The 21,885-nt window shown below is 37.9% G+C and overlaps 1 protein-coding gene across 1 annotated transcript in view; it reads right to left on the reverse strand.

The window, feature by feature from the left end:
* Positions 1–21,885, reverse strand: part of LOC126425305 (mitogen-activated protein kinase kinase kinase 10-like) — a 731,045-nt gene that overhangs the window by 39,522 nt on the left and 669,638 nt on the right. Inside the window, exons 8-9 of the mRNA XM_050088284.1 lie at positions 8,196–8,481; positions 3,625–3,892 (exon numbers count right to left, since the gene is read on the reverse strand). Of these exons, the coding sequence (XP_049944241.1) occupies positions 3,625–3,892; positions 8,196–8,481 (554 nt within the window). The remainder of the gene's footprint in view (positions 1–3,624; positions 3,893–8,195; positions 8,482–21,885) is intronic.

A 21,885-nucleotide genomic window follows, 5' to 3' on the forward strand; every position in this document is an offset into this window, starting at 1 on the left:
GACATACTGAAGGCAAGAAGAACTCTGTTTTTTGTAATCAGAAATTTGTCAGATGCTACGTATTTCCGCTCTACAACTTCTGCAGTTTTTTCTAAACTAACTTATACTTATGTTCATAGGGAGATGATTATCATATACCCTAAAATTTTCTAGTAACTTTCAAATTTAACTTCAACAATCTGTATTCTACCTTTTGACATCAGTTGGTACACTGTTTGGCAAATCTTATAGTAGGTCACAAAATATTGTGAACACATAGTTTCGATATTATGTGAGGGGGATGTTGTAACGGGACATACTCCTCTCGCATTACTTTTCCTGAACAGTAGTGTCAATACCAGTATTATTTTTTGAGTTTTGGACAGATCAGTATTATCTCAAATGCTTCTCTGAAAACTTCCATATAATTTTATACACAATATGTTATATTTCAAGTTAAATTTATGAAAAGGAATTACTTTGTGGAAAATTTTAGTTTTGATGTTATGACCGATAAGTACTAGTTCTGAATGTACAGTTAAAATTGTTTTTATTTTTTTATTTTTTATATATATATATATATATATATATATATATATATATATATATATATATATATATATTTTTTTTTTTTTTTTTTTTTTTTTTTTTTTTTTTTTTGAAACATTTGAAATTACGAATTATTGGCACACTTAATATTTCCATTATTAATTACACAATTCTGTACTATTTCCTATATTTATTTCTGGATTCATTTATGAAATAATGATCGAAATTAATAATGTAACAGAAACTAGAAGAAATTCATTTGTTAAGAAAAATTGTAAACCCTTTGGAGCAGTGTTAATTTCTGCAGAGTGTGTTAGTTGTAAGCATGCCTCTGGCCTCTGATGTGATCAGACGTATTTTTGCATGAACAATGTAATTTATTTTTAATGTGACTTGGGAATTGAAACTAATATGCAATAACAACAAACTTATTTGTCAAGAGTACAGCAGAATTGATGATTTCTCAATTTTCGCCAAAAGAGACTGATGTGAGAGCCTTAGATTGTTACCCTGAAACAAAAATGATTTCAGGAGAAGAGATAACACACCAATTTCCTCTTTGAAAATGTAGAATGTTTTTTCTTTAATGGATCACAGTGGTAGATCTTCAAAAACCAAATAAACATTCCATCCAATATTTGGGGGGATAAAGGAGTCATTCTGAAAACTAATTAATGGCAACAAAATGCACAGTTGTTTAATAAATAACAAAGAACTGGAGCAATAAATGTCATGGGATTTCAGATTTATCTATTAATCATAACAGTTTTTATTCACAGATGATGATTTGCTATTTGTGAATAACAAATAATAATTTTTATTTGTATTCCTTTTAAGTCATTCACATAAATTTTGCCTAACTCTGGTGGTATTGGAAGTACACTGTGCATGTGCACGCACAACTGCAAATTCGCAGCCTATTTGCAAGATAGTGCAAGCACATGATATATGTGTGGCTATTGACAATAGCCTGACATCTGCACAGCCGGTGCTCTGCTAGTGCTATTAAGCAAGGCAGCATCAGTCATCTTCAGCAACTTCATCGACATTTGCAGAGTGTATTTGTGGTGCTCCTCGCATGCCACAGGCACGTGCAGATCATGCGGGTGGGCCACACACTTGCAAAGCTCTACCACTCAATTCTTTCCTGAACTAATTGCTTATAACATTTTCTTTTGGATGTGTAACAAAATTACGTACTCCATACACTGACACAAAACTAAACGAACTGTCAATGTGTCTTACAATGTCTACGGATATGTCTTGCAAAGCACCATTAAGTGGACTAGCATAAGAGGTTACCTGGCAAGAGTTGAAACGTAAATTATAGATAAAACAATGAACCATAGCTGTTGTGAACTGAATATTGCAACATTACTTTTATTTTGATATGAGATAAGACATTTTTCCCTAGATTTCTGTTGTCAACATTTGCTGTAAATGCCAAAGTCTTTCACTAAGCTGTAAATGCCAAAGTCTTTCACTAAGATATGGCTACTTTAAGTAAGTAATCTTGACAGCTTTCAAAGAAAAAAGCATGAAGAACTGCTTCACAGATTTTATTCTGAAATCTGGAATTCATCCCTGCACCACTCACAACTACTGTTCAAACACATCCTCATACTACTAGTCCTACAGGACACAGGTCATTCACTGTAGACTGCCCAGTTGCAAAACCTATCACATCCAACCCCCCCTCCCATCCGCTCGCCATTTCCTACTGCAATCCAGTTACAGACATTTGCTGCCTTTAAAGTAGACCCATGTGTAAGCACCCAACTTATGCGCTGTTATTCAAAAAGGTGGCTCAAATTTAATCAGTTTTGAGTTCATGAAATAGAAAAACACAGCTCATAAATGTTCAGTGTATCCCTCTCCTGCTACACAGTAGCTAAACATGGGCACAATCATCTCGTGCTATCGAGTTTACTGCAACTGTGATACGGATCCGTGGGTTGGCCGGGGTTGTTCCTAGAAGTGGAATGTAAACTGCCACTTATAAAAAGGCTCTAAAGGAAAAGTCACGGTACAAAATTAACAATTCTCGGTAGTCAGAATATTAGAACCAAGTCTTCTTTTTCCATGCAACCTAGTCATCATTCAGGAAGGATCAATTTAAAAATTCTCAAACACTGAGTTGCCAGTGAGGTGGAGCTTCGTGATGTTCAAAAATGAAATCTTGTGAGCTCTCAGTAAGTTGAGGAAAAGGCCAGTGTCTCCCCATTTCTATATACATTATTCCACTAACAGTTCACTCTAAGGTAAAGAATGGTCCAAAATCTCTGTTTTGCATTAAGGCATAAATCACTTAATTAGCTTTATTGAGTTTCTCTCATGCTGCAATATTTGATGGCCATTTTGCGGACCTTGTACGTGAATATTGTGACATCAAGTTTAATTTGGTTGCTTATTCCAATGGCTTATGGCTTTCAGAGTCGGTAGCTCAATGCCGGAACTGGAGGTGTGATACCCTCTGCACTGAAACTGCTCACTCACCTTGTGCTGCACAGTAGCCATCTTACATCTGATGCTAACTGGGTGTGTGCACTCTAGCAGCTGTTTATTCAACAATCGGTGCTCTAGCAATGCTAATCAAAAATTTAAGTCCTCTTTCTTCCAAAAGTGTGTAGATTAGCCATATCCACCATATTTTTCATGAAATAAACATTAATTAATTGGGTCCAGCTTTTTTAATAACCCCGTATACCACCTGTGTTGCAATTACTGTGTAGCATTCTATGTGTGTAAGAGAACTAACCAACTGTTTGTGCACACAAATGGCGGTCACCAAACCGAGGCTAACCGCAAACTCGATCAGTCAATCGGCAAACGTGCTGCACGCCACTACACCAATGACTTCAACACCCAAGCCACTTGCCACTTGCTTCCAGCCACTTGCCCAGCAGCAGCTCCTCTGAACAATCCCTCCAGTGCAGCCTCTGTTCCCACAATCTTCATCTTCTCACCAGTAATTTTCCACATCACTTGTCTCTTGCTCTAGTCTTATACTCACCTCTCCCTACAGATCAGTGCACAGTTGTTACTGTCATACGTACAGAGGAAGTGGATACGACAAACCGATACTGCCCCACTTACATCGCTGCCCTCGTTGCTGGTGCTCGACGACTTCCTCCTCGGTGACAGCTGCTGCGGCTGGGCGGCGAGGTGCTGGGGAGAATCCGTAAACCGCAGTGGCCTCGCATCCTCGAGAGCCGGCCGGGAGTGCCGTGTGGGGCCGTGGTACGTGTTGTGAGAGTAGCCCGACGCAGTCGAGAACTCGTAGTCGGGCGACAGGTGCGGCGGGATGCCACCACTCCGCTCGTGGTACCACCAGCGGCCACGCTCTGAACTCTCCTCACCCGACCTGAAATAAAATATTTTATTTGAGTTTCCGTATCACTGCAGTGTAACGGTAACAGTGATTTTACTTTGTCCGACACAAGACGAGTTGAGAGACAGTGCCGAATATGTGTGACTCCTATGTCAATTCGTGTAAGTTACTCTTCACAAAAGCACATCAGCAACACGGTCTGCTACTCAGTACTGGAGAATTTTATGACATCTGAAACTTGTATGTTCTCTAATAACAATATCATAAATAGAAAATTAATAAGAACTGCACATACATCAAGGAATGCTTCATTGTGAACATTGCAGATAGGGCGCTACAACACGAATGGGCATAGAAGAACAGTCTGGCTTCGGGACAACCGGTGCCCACATGCTAAACGTAGTCTACAAGGTGACCCCAGGGATCTGAGTGCCTGGTACACCACATGGACTATTTTTATGCTCCCACCCGATACTAGCTTGCCTTAAATCCAGAGATCAGAACTCACCCTCCAACACATTCTTGAATCCCAAACACCTCCCAGACATAACCTCTATTAACACCCGTCCCCCCTTTTCTTGTTTCATAACCATCTTTTTTTATTTATCTTCCTCTAATCCTTCTTTACTTCTAATACTATCCTCCCATCTTAACTGAAGCTGCAACTTTTCATTTCAGTTTACTATCTTTGATCTCCTATACTCTTTTACACTTCCTGCTTCATCTTTATCTTCGCTCAGCCTTACAACACACCTCCCCCCTTTTCTTGTTTCATGATCATCTTTTTTTATATATGTATTTATCTTCATCTAATCCTCCTTTACTTCTGATTCTATCTTCATATCTTAATTGAAGCTGGCACGGCTTGTTCCAGTTTACTATCTATGACCTCCTATACTCTTTGACACCTCCCGATTGATCTTTATCTTGCATCAGCCTTACAACAAGTGTGCACTTCTCATCCTATGGTCCACATCACGTGCTCTTCCTTTTTAAGCTCAAAAGCTAGGACAGTGTCTTGTACATCTATATGAAGGAACTTGAAAAAGTGAGTAACACATTGTTATGGTGGGCTAAGTAACTTTCATCAAATGCTCACTACACTTCAAAGTGACACAGATACATGACACTGTCTTCCAGCATAGTCACCAAGTCTCTGTAAACAGTGTTGTACCAATCATTCAATTCCTAAATGATAGAAATCCACGCTCGTGTCGTGTAGCCATTCGAGGCCCACTGTGAGAACGTCCTTATCATTGGAGCATTTCTTTCCCCCAGATGTTCTAGCTCGATTATGTGGACATTGCCAACTGTGGTCAAGTCAAAGGCCTTCCTTCCTGATCAGCACCACCCAATTCTCCATGCAGCATTGGTCAAATTGTTATCATCATTTCACTACAGCTGGAGGTGACATTACATTTGGTCCATATATTGGCAGAATTTCGTGGTGAATCTGTGAGCAGTTTACATGTCTTGCTCAAAAGAATTGTATTGTCCAGTGTACTTCAATTTTGGCATACGTTTCTAGTTGCCATGCCATTTCGTTTATGTGATTGAGACTAGAGTGATTTAATAAAACTATAAGAAAATACTGAGAAGCAAATCTTGCACCTCCTTGATATGGGTTCTCCCTCAGCAGGATACCCACACAGTACACCGGTAATTTTGCTTGAAATGTTCCTGAAGCATCACAGGAAATTCCCACAGTTCTGCAGCAGATAATCATTATCTGTTGCAGGTGTTATCAATACCAGTAATGTAAAATTTTTCCCAGGGTAATCTTTTGGAATATCAAATTACAACAAAATAATAGATATTTTCATGAATTGCTTCATACATTTTAGAAGCCTAGTTTTCATCAAGTCTCTTAGTTCTGTGTGAAGATGCTACAAGGATTTTGTGTTATTTGTTTGTCATTGACTACACCAAGTCTGGAAAAAATAGTGAACAGGTTGGAACTTTCAGGTTAATGTACCACTATGAGGTTTGTGGTTAGTTATAATCAGAGTATAAGTTGGAGATAATTTATTAAGTCAAATCCAGTTACAAATGACTGCAGCAAACAGTGCAGGATGTCAAGTGATCTTAATGAAATCTTGACAACCTGGCGCACAAGTGAATAACTCTACGTATATTTTTCAGAGCTCCTTTTGCCAAAAGCTCTCAAATCTTACTCGACACATTTAGCTTGGTGACTCGAAGAAATGTTTTTCTTTGTAACAGATGTACATTACACTGACAACAACTTTCTTTCAAACCAGGAGGAGTACAGGACCAAAAATCCAATTCTCATACATAGTCAATTTCATGTGACACAACTGATGCTTCTGAAATGTATATTGCACAAGATTTATGTTTTGTTATCAAGTTTTCTTTTGGAATGTTGAATGTTAAGCACTTGTTCATGCTGGATGGATATTTGTCTCTCATTTAAGGTATCATAATGTTCCTCTTATATTTATAGTTCTTTGCCAGTCACAATGTGGATTAACACATTCAAAAAGAATGTCTGCTATGCTTTCCATGATTTTCACAAGCTTTGTTATCTACGCAGCTAATGCAGAGAGTAGCTTACAAATGAATTGAGCTCTTTCTTATGTCTTTTAAGCAGCAGCTTTTCAGCCTATTCAAACTCCATTAGCACATATCCAGGTCAGCCAATGTCCACCATTGACAACAGCAGGATGCTACCACCAAGTTGTTATCACACAGCTTATAACAATTGCTTGTCTCTTATGATGTATTTAATTTCTTCAAGATCCCTGAATATTTCTACTTAATATAAAATTTCTGTTACACTAAAGCATTCTAAGCAACCAGGAAGATACTTCATCCTGCAAAATGCTTTAGGCATCCATGTCACTCCTGTAACTTCCTCTATCTTATCTACCCACAATAAATTTGGTCTTTCCACATCTTCTGAAATGTAGCAAAGAACTTCCTCAGACTATCTATCATCCATTCATCTGGCTACGCATCCCACATAAATCCATTTTATTTTCTTTAGATTTATAACTATGTCTTGTGTTTCGCACTATATATTTCTTTTTTTTTATTCTTAACATACATCTCTCCATTGCCCACTGCTTATCCATGGTTTCTGAATAGTTCTCTCATTAAAAAGTCTGTGACACTGTCTTAATATAATGGTTCTGATATCTTCGTGTAATGTTTTTGTCTAAATTAATTAATGTGGCGCAGTACTGTAGTCAGGGCGCAAGGTTGAACATGTTCATATCTTATACGTAGCAACCAAAGATGTATAGGGGCAAACATCTCAACAATTGGATAAGAAGTTTGTCATGAGTGGAAACCTTGAGTGGCAGATTCAAAAAGCACCTCTTTAAGTTACTTCACAAAGTCGTGAAGTATTAAGTTTATGACAGAAAAAGAATGTAATGCTCTATTTTAAATACAGAAAATACGTGCTAAGTTTCTGTATATTCAGAAATGAAGGAGGTTATAAAAATATTAAGTAAAGAACTGACCTATGAGAATTCATGGTGGGGGAAGGAGTGGTGCAGAAGACACACCACCACATCCTCGGTCATACAGAAGTGGGCAGAAGGTTGCCTGAATTGGAAGCTCAACAATGTGTGTGGAAGCAACCTTGTGCAAAGGCAGGTGCAAACAGGAGTGACGCTGTGAAACAGCTCAGCAACTGACAACACGAGATACATCTTATGGCTTATAAAAATCCTATGCAGTTTCACATTAAGGTGTTTCTCCAAAATTCTTTAAAACAATTCGGGAGAACTTATATCTCAAACTTATGGCCTCTGTAGCCACAGGAGGAAAAGAAATGTCAAATGTGATGGTTCATGCAGTTATCTCCAACCAAACTTGTGTTGACATCATGGTGTGGAAAAAATCCCATTTCAACTTCACATTTGTAATATCTCAATAATGTGTGAAGCAGCACAATAGAGGGGCCTCCCATCACTTAAAAGCAGCCACACACTCCTCCTATCACTTTGAAAAGTCACACAGTGTTTTAAAGAATCCTAGATTCAATGCTGCTGTTGTGTTTAGGCCTTAAAAGAATGACAATTCATCGAAAATTTTTCAGAGTGATTCATGTACAGACTTCAGCAAAAGTGATACTACATCTGTTTGCACTGCATACATAACTATCTCCTGCTAACAAATAGTTAAAGAGCGGTGTTCAGCAGAGTTGTTGATTCCTTTTTTATGCACAATATTTTGAATACTGACTAGTCATCTTTTTAAGGTGCTGTAAGCTGTGTTAGTATATGGCTGAACACTGAAAGCACACAATTAAGTAATACAATTCATATATGTGACAAATGCAGACATACAAGAGGTGAATGCATACTGCAGAGACCTGTCCGACACTATGCGTGGATGCAGAGTGGTGGCATTGGCAAGCCTGATGTCGAACCCGGCTGCGACCCCTGCCAGCATGGCTGCCACATTGCACAGCACCAGTTCGATGATGGACAGCTTCCCGGAGCGGCCCGCACCAGTCGCGGCCAGGCCGTCGAAGTAGAGCGCTGCTGCTGGTAGGAGGTAGGGGGGACCCGCCCCCGATCCACTCACCGGCGGGACTGCAGCTGACACATATTCCGGCGGTGCCCGGTCAGGGTCCGGCATTCCGTAGTCTGCAGAAAACAGGTATAAGCAGCTTAGTATACATTTTCTACCATTTCCCTAACTCAAATGATGACCACCTCATTAACAATCAATATGTACTTATTTCTCAACATTACATTAAGATAAAGTAAGGATTCATGCCCATATAATAGCAGAAAAAATGATGGTTTTACAAGTAAATATGCAGTAATGAATGCATGGAAGTTCACAAAATAAACAAACAAATAAAAAATATTTCTAGTATTTCAAAGCAGATTGGTGTTTATTTTACTTGCAGTTCAGCAGAGTTTTGAGAAAACATTAAATGGAACAATGAACTTCTTTGGCATCAATCCGAGACTCCAAAACAGAATTATAATTGTCCATCTTACAACTGTTACTGAAGAACATTTTTCCCCTTCACTTTCTATTGTTTCATTCCTCTGCATTAATATCTTTGAATGCACTTACTGAATAATGTGAATATGATATTATTATTATTATTATTATTATCATCACCACCACCACAAACACTTGTCTGAGCTCACTGTATTCTTGTAGACACCTGGCATCTTTCACATCTGTAGCCAGGTCCTCTACCACATTCTGCTGTCAAGAATCCAAATTTTTCTGGAAACTATTTATTTTATTATTGAAACAACAATCAATAAGAAGAACACAAGAGTTCAGAGCATACTTTCCTTAGCAGTTTGAGAGGGTATGACAGATGACAAAAAAGGAAAAAAGTGAAGCATGATAAAATAATCAGGGAACATAGCCCAATAATATTGTATGTAAAGGGACACAGCAAGAAGTATGACGGTAGCGAATTCAAAAAGAGCGAGGTAATGGTACAGGAAGGGAAGGGGGACTACACAGAGATTATGAGAGGAAAATAAAGTACTAAATGGAACCCCAATTTTTGAGTGGAAGTTAATGAAATCAGAGTTGAGGCAGCACATCAAAGCAGAAGCTCTTATCTTTGTCATCTAAATGGATTTTAGTGCTACTACCTTTTAACAGAACTGTTTTATTTGTATCACACCTACATACTGGGTTTGTCCGAGTCATTGTGAAACAGTTATTTCCTTGAAAATTTCTGATTCATTTAATTTTCTCAAGACACAGAAAAAGGGGTAAAACATTAAAATTACATTTCAAAAATATTTCTTTTTCACGTAGAAGAACCTCATCAAAAATCAGAAGTATGATTTCATGTTTTTTCACATTTTCCTCAGTAGTTAGAGCTAAACGAACCCAATTTACACAGTTTCATGTTCCACAGATCATTTGCACGATAAAATGATGTGGAACAATTCAACTTACATTCACATCAAAAATCATTTTGCTAATCACTTAACATTGACATTACATTGATAGAAATTGGAATAGAAGGAGTAATCAAGGGAAAACTTTTTTTAAAACTTTACATTGCTGCCTGTCACACATCTTATATGTCTAGGTAACTGATCAATAATTTTGGTTGCAACATTGTGCACCTCAATGGCGCAATGAATGTCATGTTTTCCTCTGGTATTATAATTATGCACATGATTGTTCCTTTTGAACTGCAGTGGATTATTTACAATAAACTTAATGAGTGAATAAATATACCGTGAAGCTGTAGTCAAAAAACCTAATTCCTTAAACAGAAGCCCACACGATGATCATCATCAAGCACCACATATTATTCTTAGCACATTTTTGAACAATGAAAACTTTCTTTCTTTCTTAAAGACGAGTTACCACAGAACATAATTCCATATGGCATTATGAAATGGTAATATGTCAACTCACCTATTTGTCTCTCCCCAAGATTTACAATGACTCTAAGGGCAGATGTGGCCGAACTAAATTGTTTTAGGAGTTCCAAAATGTGCTTTTTCCAGTTTAAATTCTCATCAATATGGACACCTAAGAATTTTGAAATTTCCACCCTATTTATTATTTCTTCACCATGTGTTATACTTATCACTGGTGTAGTGTCTGTAATGTGCAGAACTGAATAGATGTGATTTTTTAAAATTTAGGTTGAAATCATTTGCAGGAAACCAGATGTGTCGCAGTTCATCATAAACTTCACAGAACTGCTCAAAGATGCAGGAATGAAATTTCTACTTATTGAATGAGAAAATTTCACTGTGTGAACTACACTTTGAAATTCTTGTGTTTCGTTAAACTCTGTCATCCTGCTCGAACACATCAACTCACAAAGTGCTAGTAAATAGTATTCATCATTGTAAACTTAGCAGCAATGCTCTTTATTTTACATCCTGCACTGAATCACGGTGCAGGAGGTTGTTTTGATTTATTTAGTAAATGTGTTTATTTTGTATTCACAATGAATATAGTCACTTGTAAAGGTACCTAATATTCTCTTAAGGTATTGACGAGTTTTTTTCACTTTCCCTTCAGCATATGTCAGCTCAAGTAACTCTATACCTTGTGGAAATTCAACAACCCAGTCACTTACCAATAATCAATTTACCTTACTAACTGTTAAGATAGTCTTGAGATGCTCATGCTATCAGATCCCAATTAAGATTAAAATATCAGAATGTTCACAAGCTGTCTTCCTCACGAATGAACTGAAAGTTGTAAATGTAGTGACCATGGAAGAATCTATTCCAGAATGAAGTTACTAAACTGCAGTGATGTGTGCACTTAAATGAACCATGCTGACACATTAAAATTCTGTGCTGTCCTGAGACTTTAATCTGGGTCTCTCCAGTTCAGTCATGTAAGTCTGCCCCAGCACACTTTACACTCAGTATTTCAATTTTCAATATTTTCTTTAAAAAAATGAGTTACCATACCATGTGTATGTAGCTAACAAAATAATTGTTTATATTTCAATGGTCAACAACTAATTTCTATGAAAATTTCAGTTATTACATTGCTTGCTCCTACACTTTTGGTTAGTTTTCCTTCATCACACAAGTTGATTTTTTTTTTTGTGTTTATAGATAAGACAGGTGAACCATACATGATGCAATGAGATAAAACAATTTTAATTTGTCCAACAGTTCATTAAGTAATGAGAAGCATACGTGATTCAATGAGATAAAACAATTTGTGTAACAGTTCACCAGTGCATGTTATAAGTAAGAGACAACCTCTGTGGTCTAGTGGTTTGTATTGCTGACTACTAATGTGGAGGTCCTAGGTTTGATTCCAGGTGACTACCTCAAGTTGTACTGTGGAAAAAATGTCTAGAGGCTGCTGAAGTGGTATCATACCAAAAGACTAAGAAAAGCATGAGCCACATTTTTTGTGACCCTATAATGCTGATCATTTTAAGTGTAGTGTTACAGCCGTCTGTTGGGGCATTCATAACTGATGATAGTGTGGCACTTTAAACTGTCTTCTGGTAGAACTGAACAAGAAAAATTAGCCTGTTGGCATTTCATTTGATCTTTTCAATGCTTTTTATGGTGTATATCATCAAAATTCTATCCCAGAAGCTAAAATGGTACGGTATTAAAGTTATTCCCCTTGCATGGACAGAGTCATGTCTTAAGAAAAGAAAACAGAGGGTCACATTAATTTTGACACCACAGGAATAAGTCTAGATTCACCGTGAGCAAACATGAAATAAGGTATCCCAAAAGGCCTGGTGCTTTTTCTACTTCTGTTCCAGTCCTACATAAATGTTGGGTGACTCTCCAAAAACCTTGACGTATGCTGGTGACACAAATATATTGATAAGAGACTCAAAAACTTCACTCAGACACAGTATATAGAATAATGGAGCAGGTTTATAACTGGTTCACAGCAAACAAAGTAAGACTTAATGTTACAAAAGCTCCTATTAAGCGATGCCATCTGAATAAAATTTACTCACAGATAGCAGCAGCAAATTTCAATGGGCACACACTGGATGAGGCTCCATTTGTGTACTTCCTGAGCATACATATGGATAATGAATTGGAGCAGCACCAGCAAGTGGAATAATTTAGCAAAAACATCAGTTGTGCCTCTTTTGCAAATTTCTCATTGCATTGACCTGGATATGGTATTGGTAACATACTTTCACTTGATACTGCCATACAACATAATATTCTGGGACAATGCAGCTAAAGTCAAAACTTTATTTATTATATTTAAGAGTGCGGTAAGAATACCATACAAAGTTAACATTGGAAAAGTTTGCAGAAGCCACCTCAGGGACTTAAAGGTATGTACTCCCAAACATAATTATGGTTAACAACAAGTGAATTTAGGACAAAATGTGAAATTCACAACTATAATACCAGAAGAAAAATATTATTTCCATATAGATTGTATGTCCCTGTCTAGAGTTCAGAATGGAGTTTTACGTTTTGTCACAAAGCTGTATAGAGGTTTCTAGTGTACCTTTAGCACAAAACTGAAGCTGAAAGTTGATTTGGTGAAAGAGACCAAACAGCAAGGTCAACAGTCTCATCAGATTAGGGAATGATGGGGAAGGAAGTCCGCCATGTCCTTTCAAAGGAACCATCCTGGGCATTTGACTGATGCAATTTAGTAAATCACAGAACACCTAAATCAGGATGGCTGGATGTGGGATTGAACCGTCGTCCTCCCGAATGCAAGTCGAGTATGCTAACCATTGCGCCATCTCACTCAGTACGAAACTGAAGACTCCTAGATATTAAAAGACAAAGTAAATGAGTACCTTATTAGTCAATCTTATAATTTATCAGGATATTGCAACTCGGGGATGTAAAGTCTGCTTAATTCTGCATGACTTGACTTTGCCATTATATAGCTGCTAGTGCACTGCGCAGTCACATAAATGCTTAATTTGAAGTATTAAATATGAACATCAGCTGAACAGAGTATGTGGAGCAGCAGTGTCAAAGTTTTTCAAGAACATTGTCCTTTCATTCATCGCACTGCGAACTGTTGTTTACTGTGAAATGTTCAGGAATCAACATCCTGAGGGAAGTGGAACTTTCATTGTCACCTTTTATGCCAACCCCTGAAGTCTTTTTTTGGTCACTCTTGTGCAGCGGCATGTCTGAAACATTTTCTTTGTCCACCCATAAGAAAACTGCACGATCTCATGCTGGGCATCATGGTTCTGACCTCCATCACAGAGAGTCAAAAGAATGGGTGGAATGGGAGCGAGAGGGAGTGCTACAACAGTGTAACACATCCATGGTGGTGCTGGGCAAAATTGTGGTGAAATTTGCTGCCAATGATTCATCACTAAGCCACCTTAAACCTCCCATGAACTTCTGAGCTCCGGACTTTCTTTCCCAAGTGTCAACTCCTTATGTTGCCAAGCTCAATTAGTTATGTCACTGAGTGCCATACCTCCACACTATTACAGAGGAAGGTTGTATAGCAATGGGACACAGTTAGGGGATTTCTAAAAAGTTATCCTTTAGTTGGGTTGTGCAGTGTATTTGCAGAATAGAATTTTTTCTAAAAACTTTTTTAAACTTAAAAGGCTTCTAGACCTACACTTAGCCTGAAATGAAAGTAGCATACTCTGTCACAGACAGATTTAAAAATGCTCAGTCACAATAAGGATGATGCAGATCACCTAATATTTGACCAAAATAGCAGTAGTTACACCATATAATAAGAGTCTGATAATCTAGAATTCTTGATGGTCTGACATGCCTTGGCATCTTGTAGCATCAGTGGTCTACCAAATGAATTTGTTAATGTTTCTAACAGGTAAGAATATAATTTTATGTTGTGCCTATCTGGGACTCACCGTCTCTGCTATATGGTGAGTGACAACTTCCCTTTTCATAATATTGTTACATTCCATCCTGGATTTTCCATTGTTTGGTAAGAGGTAAGAAGTTATAGTTGGATACTAAATGTTTTATGTTCACTGATACACAAATGTCAGTGAGTTACTGTGTTAACAAATTCCTTTAATTTAACAGTTCAGATGAACAAATGAAATGATGAATAAAAATGTCTAATATTAACCACTCATCAGAGTTACTAAGTCAGTTTGAAGAAGCTGAAAACAGTAGCATAAATGGAAAAGCAACTGTTCTTCTTCACGTACTGCCTCCTACATTTCTTTTATTATGTTTGTTTTTTCATTTGGGTAAGTACTGTACAGAACTGGCTTCCAGCTTCTACTAATCTTTTTGTATATACGTTGGTTGTTCCACATTCCCAAAGAGTCTCCATTATGATGAGATTTCAGGTACATGAATAAATAGATCGATATTATTATGAAGAAATTTTAAACTGCTGCATCACCCACCTACATAACACAACAGCAGCCTCCATAAATTCTTATCTCTTACTGGTACTAATTCAGAAAAACTCGCGTAAGATAGACAGAAAAGCCACAAAAGATCCTGTGATTACTGCCAATGTTTAATACTTAGCTGGTTAGCTGCACAGCTTGAGAGGATGCTGTAAAATAAATCAAATACATGTGTCATCTGCAGAGAAATCTGCAATCTGGCCAGTCCAAACAAGTGTAAGTTGGTGTTTAAAGCTTTTTTCTTAAATAATGTGATGTTAATTCCTTGGTGGACATGTAATGCAAATGAAAGAAATCTAATTTGGAACTGTTTTCCTTACTCGATTTTGGTTGAATGTGAACAATATGTGCAAAAATCTTCATACTGACTGTGGAGACGTATCAGTTACAGAGATAACACTGTGTAGAAGAGACTCGCAGCTGACATCCTGTGGCAGTCTCGCAGTGCTGATAACAACTGCTTTACTTGACATAACCAGCCAGGTTGAGATTCATTGGGAGAGTCCTTAGAAAATGTAGTCCATCAACAAAGGAGGTGGCTTACATAACACTCGTTCAACCTATACTTGAGTATTGCTCATCAGTGTGGGATCCGTACCATGTCGGGTCGACGGAGGAGATAGAGAAGATCCAAAGAAAAGTGGCGCATTTCGTCACAGGGTTATTTGGTAAGCGTGATAGCGTCACGGAGATGTTTAGCAAACTCAAGTGGCAGACTCTGCAAGAGAGGCGCTCTGCATCACGGTGTAGCTTGCTGGCCAGGTTTCGAGAGGGTGCGTTTCTGGATGAGGTATCGAATATATTGCTTCCCCCTACTTATACCTCCCGAGGAGATCACGAATGTAAAATTAGAGAGATTCGAGTATGCACAGAGGATTTCCGGCAGTCATTCTTCCCGCGAACAATATGCAACTGGGACAGGAAAGGGAGGTAATGACAGTGGCACGTAAAGTGCCCTCCACCACAAACCGTTGGGTGGCTTGCAGAGTATAAATGTAGATGAACCTGAAGCTATGCAACCACTGTGACCCCATGTGCTGCTGTGAGAAATTCAAAATCAGTTGTTGGACAGACGTACATATTTCCAAATCCACCCCAGAGAGTAGCTATCCTTGACCCCAGTTTCTTGCCAAAAAGTCTTGAAAAAAGGTATATACATAGAGTGCACTGGGCAGATAAAGGAAGAGCTTCGTATTCAATGAATTTATTCCTCCCTTAAATAAATTATTTAAATAAATTATTGCTGCGTACTATGAATCTGTGCACTTAAGCAGGATAGTAAGTTGGGTACATGTTATTCTGAGGCACTAACCAGCACATGGTGATCAGATTCATTATTATTCCAGAGAACCACAACAAGAGGTTTACACTCCCATACACCTTCATTTTCAAATGTAAGTTTACAGGATCAGACAAAGGAAAATCCAGGAAGGAATAACAACAATATTGGAAGGAATAACAACAATATTATGAAAATGATAGATTGCTATTCACCATATAGGGGAGATTCTGCCAGAAACTGTGGTCATGTGTGTGTGAATTATGTTTGTGTTTGTGTGAGTGAGTGAGTGCATGTTGACTAATTCCAATGAAGGCCTCTTTGGTTGAAAGCTTACTTGTTTGGCAGACTTTTTGTTGTGCCTATCTGCGAATCAGCATCTCCACTATATGGTGAATAGCAATCTATCCTTTTCATAATATTTACAGCACCTTATCATTTTTCATGCACATATTTGCTATTCTTTGATTTTTAGGCTATCCCGATGTGATCAATTAGAGACAAATATTAAGTTGTATTATTGATTCCATCTTTTGTACAATGTTATACTGTGTGTATATTCTCGAGTACTGTTTGAAAAGTATGCAGTATTGTGCAACAAAAACATTCGGTAATCTTCGGCGTGAGTTAAGAACTGTTTGTTACAATCTGCAGCTTTTCAAAATAAACTGATGGTTTTGTGTTGGCTACTTCTATTCTGTGCAGAAATACAGCTGGTTCACTGAATAGTTTTAGAGAGATATAATTCAATGAAATGAATGCAGTAGTAAAATAAAACTGTTCATATATGACAGTGCTTGCTTAATTGTGTTATTACAGTTATCAGTCACTAAAATGCACTGAGAAGTATAAAAGTTGTTCTCCAGCCATCCTGATTTAGGTTTTCCATTACTTCCCCAAATCATTCCAGGTAAATGACAGATGTTTCTACCTAACAGGTCTTGGTCATTATCTTCCCCTACCATTACCCATTGTTGAGATTTTTGATATAAAAATAATTCTTATACAGGATGATTATTATTAATTATTATTATTATTATTATTATTATTTTCTAAGTTTTCATTTTAAAATTTGACTGTTTTACATCAGAATTTTTTTAATTCAAAGAATTTTTTGTGTGTTTAAAGCATTTTCTGTAACAATTAGCCACAGACACAACTATCCAAACAAACAAATGACTGCCTTGCTAGCCTTTACTGAAGTGCTGTGTGGCAACTGGAACCAATACATCAGTTGGACAGCCAGTATGCTGTCTTATCTGTTACAACTCTGGTATCCTTTGGCAATTTCATTTACGTTAAAGTGTCTGTAGTCTTCTGCACCTGATAACTTGAGGTAAACACTTTAAATCTTAATTGCAAAAAAAGATTTTTTATCAGCAGAAAAGTGGTTCCTAGCTGTGGTCAGTTTCTGCATTTGCTCAAGAACATAAGAACTCACCATCTCAGATTCTGCTCAGCAGAAATACTCTCTCTTGGCTGCTAAAGCAAACCATAAAAAATGTTGCTGGGCTCACCCGAAACTGATAAGAATCCAGCTGTCACAGCCAAGACACAGTGTCCAGTGACCATTCACTCACTCGGCACAGTTCCAAAGCCCACAACATTACAACCCTCATCTCCTCGAGGAATGTGAAACCACAATAAAACAGTGGGTAAGCCCTAGACAAGGTGTCAGAAAGATTGCACAAATTTCAACAAGGTGCCAGACCTGCTCATGTAAGCCACTCTGAAACAATGCCTGCATTTTCTTTAGAAAAGATAACTGTGTATCTGGATATCGTGCAAAAATGTGTGGTATTTGGCTCATGATTACTTCCATCAATCCAAATAGTAGTGCTGCAGCTTATTTCATTTAAATTTTGGTTAACTTTCATATGTGATGGGGGTGTGGTTTTAAGAGAATGACCCTTATTTTTTACATGGGAGTGCTTTGGCTTTCACAACTTTTGCACAATTACTTTGAGGAACAAGTCTGACGCCAAGTCCTATTATTATTATTATTATTATCATCATTGATTTGAGCACCACAGTGCTTTACTAGACACAGTTTTGGTGTAGGTCGTATGACATTGCCTTCCTCTGACCTCTGAACTGACTTACCCAGCCAGTTAAAGGGAGATCTGCAATTTAACATAAGACTCCAAAAAGTGGTGTAATTTACCATTTTTCTTTTTGTAATTTACCATTTTTCTTTTTTCACATCAAAAAACAATGCCAGAAGTTAAAGAAATAATAAGTGGCAGATAAAAATCATGAACTGGGCTTTACTTGTAACTGGTGTATGGTCTGTAGGTTTGTATCATCAACCTCACTTGCCTACTTGCCTAGGGTCAATACATGTAGAGCGAATAATTACTAGAGTTTCTCTCTTTAGGACTCCTTGACACAAAAAGGATGTTGTGGTTCTTGTAAAAGCAGGTGTACAAAAAATTATTCTTGTTGAAGTTTCTCTCAACCTCTTGCTGTCTTTTCATATATTGGAATCCTGAGTGACTTAATTCAATAATACCTCTCTCTCTCTCTCTCTCTCTCTCTCTCTCTCTCTCTCTCTCTCTTCCCCCCCCCCCCCCCCCACCACCCCCCACCCCCAGTTCAGGATGGCAGCCTTTATGTTATCTTCTATTCTGTGTGTGTGTGTTGTGTGTGTGTGTGTGTGTGTGTGTGTGTGTGTGTGTGTGTGTGCGTGCGCGCGTGTGTCTTTGACATGAATAAGAGGCCATCAAAATGTCTGCTCTTCCAGAAGCAGTTAAAAATAAATAACAGCGCTCCCACGAGGTCTCAACAGATTCCTCATTCTCCTCAACCTCTTCCATCATTTCACTGTTGTCCTTGTTTATTCTGGTAGCCCTTCTTTCTCATTCCATCTTGAATGCTGTTCCTTTTCACATGTTCCAACAACATCTTAATCGTTCGTTAGATCAAGCAGAGAAAATACACAAGTTGAAAAAAAGATATTATCAGTTTGAAAATTTTCATAGGGATTGTTGAAAAACTTGGAATTCAACTGTTTTGCCAAGAAAGCCTTGTAAGGCATCACTCATTCAGCACCAACTAATCAATGTCCTCTATAAGTTGAAAAAGCATTGCACTGAAATAGCAATACTCAAAAGAACAACGTAGAGTAAAACAGCAGCAATCACACTGTGGCAGCACAGTTGATATGGTAATGTGATTTTGCTGTGCATATAGAAAAATGGATTGATACAGATTTTGAAGACCAGAGAGAGAGAGAGAGAGAGAGAGAGAGAGAGAGAGAGAGAGAGGGAGGGAGGGAGGGAGGGAGGGAGGAAGGAAGGGAGAAAGGGAGAAACTGTACTGTCCATCTAGTTTCATATTTCTTTTAAAAGGTCACAGGAATACTTTTGTACCTTGTGCCATTTTCCATATTTTACCTTCTTCTGTTAGAGCGAATACTATCCTATGAAAGGCAAGGCAAGAAAACTATTCAGTCAACAAATGCAGTGACAATAACAATGGTTATTGGCTTTTTTAACAATTATTGTCAACTAAGATATCAGTACTCTCAGTGTATTTTTAGCATCTGCCCTAACAGGTGTAAATTTTGTAGTAGTTCCCACACAAACTGGTGCAGCTTGCAGCTTGAATGTGGTTTGTTGATGTTGACAGAATACATTTTCACAGCTGGTATTTTGCTCATAAATGATCATAAGGCTGCATCAATATAATGGGACAAATTCTAAACTTTTCCATGATTTATCTTCACATGAGGGCGTACAACAGTGTTGATGATGAAGTGCTATCTGAAAGAAGGTGCATACATATTCAGTTATATCTTGATAAGATTTCAGAGTAGTGCAAATTTTGGCAGCAACTTCCTTCAAATGTTCAGAAAAGTAAAATTGTGCATTTCACAAAATGAAAAAACGTAATATCCTGCAATTATAAAATAAATGAGTCACTGCTAGAATCAGCCAACTCATACAAATAACTGGGTATAACACTTTGTAGGGATGTAAAATGGATTATTCACATAGGCTTAGTCATGGGTAAAACAGGTCGTAGACTTTTGTTTATTAGTAGAACAGTGGGAATCGCAATCAGTCTACAAAGGAGATTGCTTACACATCACTAGTGCGACTCTTCTTAGAATGCTGTTCAAGTCAGTTGGACCTGTACCAAATAGGCCTCACATGGGATATTGATCACACACACAGAAGGGCAGCACGAATGGCCACATGTTTGTTTAATCCGTGGGAGAGTGTCGCAGAGATACTGAAGGAATTGAACTGGAATATCCTTGAAGATAGATGTAAACTATCCCGAGAATGTCTGTTAGTAAAGTTTCAAGAACCAGCTTTAAATTGTGTCTCCAGGAATATACTACACTCCCCTACATATCACTAACATAGGGATCATGAGAATAAGCTTAAAATAATTACTACACACACACACAGAGGCGTTCAAACAATCATTCTTCCTGCGCTCTATATGTGAGTGGAAGAGGAAAAAACCCAAATAACTGGTACAGTGGAATGTACCCTCTGTAATGCATCTCACAGTAGTTTGCAGAGTATAGATGTAGATGTTGAAGCTTGGCAGATCCTTCAGTGCTATTCAAGAGGAGTAGGGTGTGCACTGGCAGCATATTCATCTACTCCCTCTTTTTCCTTTCCACTATTATACACAAATAAACAAACACAGCACAGGGATCACACTCGCCCATGTACTACAGCTGCATACATGATACAGTGTGGGGAGGACAGAACATAGGATATGCCCAAATATTTCCAAATGACCTATGGAAACCCATGAACAGGTGACAATGTTCAGGTCTGAGTAAATGTCTACACAATATTTTATATTTCCATCAACAGTATGTATCTTATAAAGTGATATATCATCTTCAAAGAGGCTGCTAGACCACTATCAGACCCAGAAAGATACCACTTGTCAGATATTCTTGATAAAACACTATAAATTATGATTAGATTTGTTTCACATTTCATACTTAAATTAGGCGGAACTTTTTGGTAGTGCTTAATATTCTGATCAGAGCAAATCAATTAATTAGAATAATATATCAGCAAGTTACAAAAAACCCAATTGTTACACATCTGTTTGGTTTGTTCCTGTAGCTGTCTCCTTTGAATTTTCACTTTTTCCCCCCCCATACAGCCACCTTTTTCTCTGACATTCTTACACGTGCCTACACTGACTGTGGCACCTGTGCCAGTGTTTTGTTACGCAGCATTGTCTCCTTCTTTCCTTGGTCTCTTTTGGTTTTATCTATTACTTTAGTTACTGCCTTCATACAGCTGAACTAACTGAAGGTAACTGTGATGATAGATGTCTTATGCAGTTATTCAGTCAGCCACATAACGGTGCATTGCGATTCAATTACTGATGACCAGAAAACATTGGCATTTGAGCACCCAATGTGCAGATGAACCATTCATCGTCGACTAGTACTCTCCAAAGAATAGAGATGTTGTGCTGCAATGGAAAATCACACGAGAAGAAAATTCAGGGACATTTGGAGGGTAAATGGCACCTCTCCAGCAGGTCCTTTCACATTTGGTTATGGCCACTGCAGTAGAATGTGTACATGAGAGACTGGGCTGATCAGTCATCTGTCACATTCACATGAAGACTCCACACTCATCCTCTAATGCTTGCCCAGTATACAGGGTGCATCATAATTAACAGTGAAAACTGACACGGATGAAAGTGTATGAGAATAGAAGCAAAAATGTTCCATAAATATGGGGCCACAAACAGGCCATTTGTGAAATAATTGTGAATGCTTGGTTAGGAGCTGCCATGGATCTCAGTATAAAGTATTGTCCTAGTTAGTGAAAACGTATTTGAAATACCAATTTTTTGATTAATTCTTCATCTAATCGGACTCAAATTTCATCCTTGCCCCGTGGCTGGGGACTATGTTACATGCCTGACAGAGCACAT

Source organism: Schistocerca serialis, chromosome 10 (assembly GCF_023864345.2).
Source record: "Schistocerca serialis cubense isolate TAMUIC-IGC-003099 chromosome 10, iqSchSeri2.2, whole genome shotgun sequence".
Classification (NCBI taxonomy): domain Eukaryota; kingdom Metazoa; phylum Arthropoda; class Insecta; order Orthoptera; family Acrididae; genus Schistocerca; species Schistocerca serialis.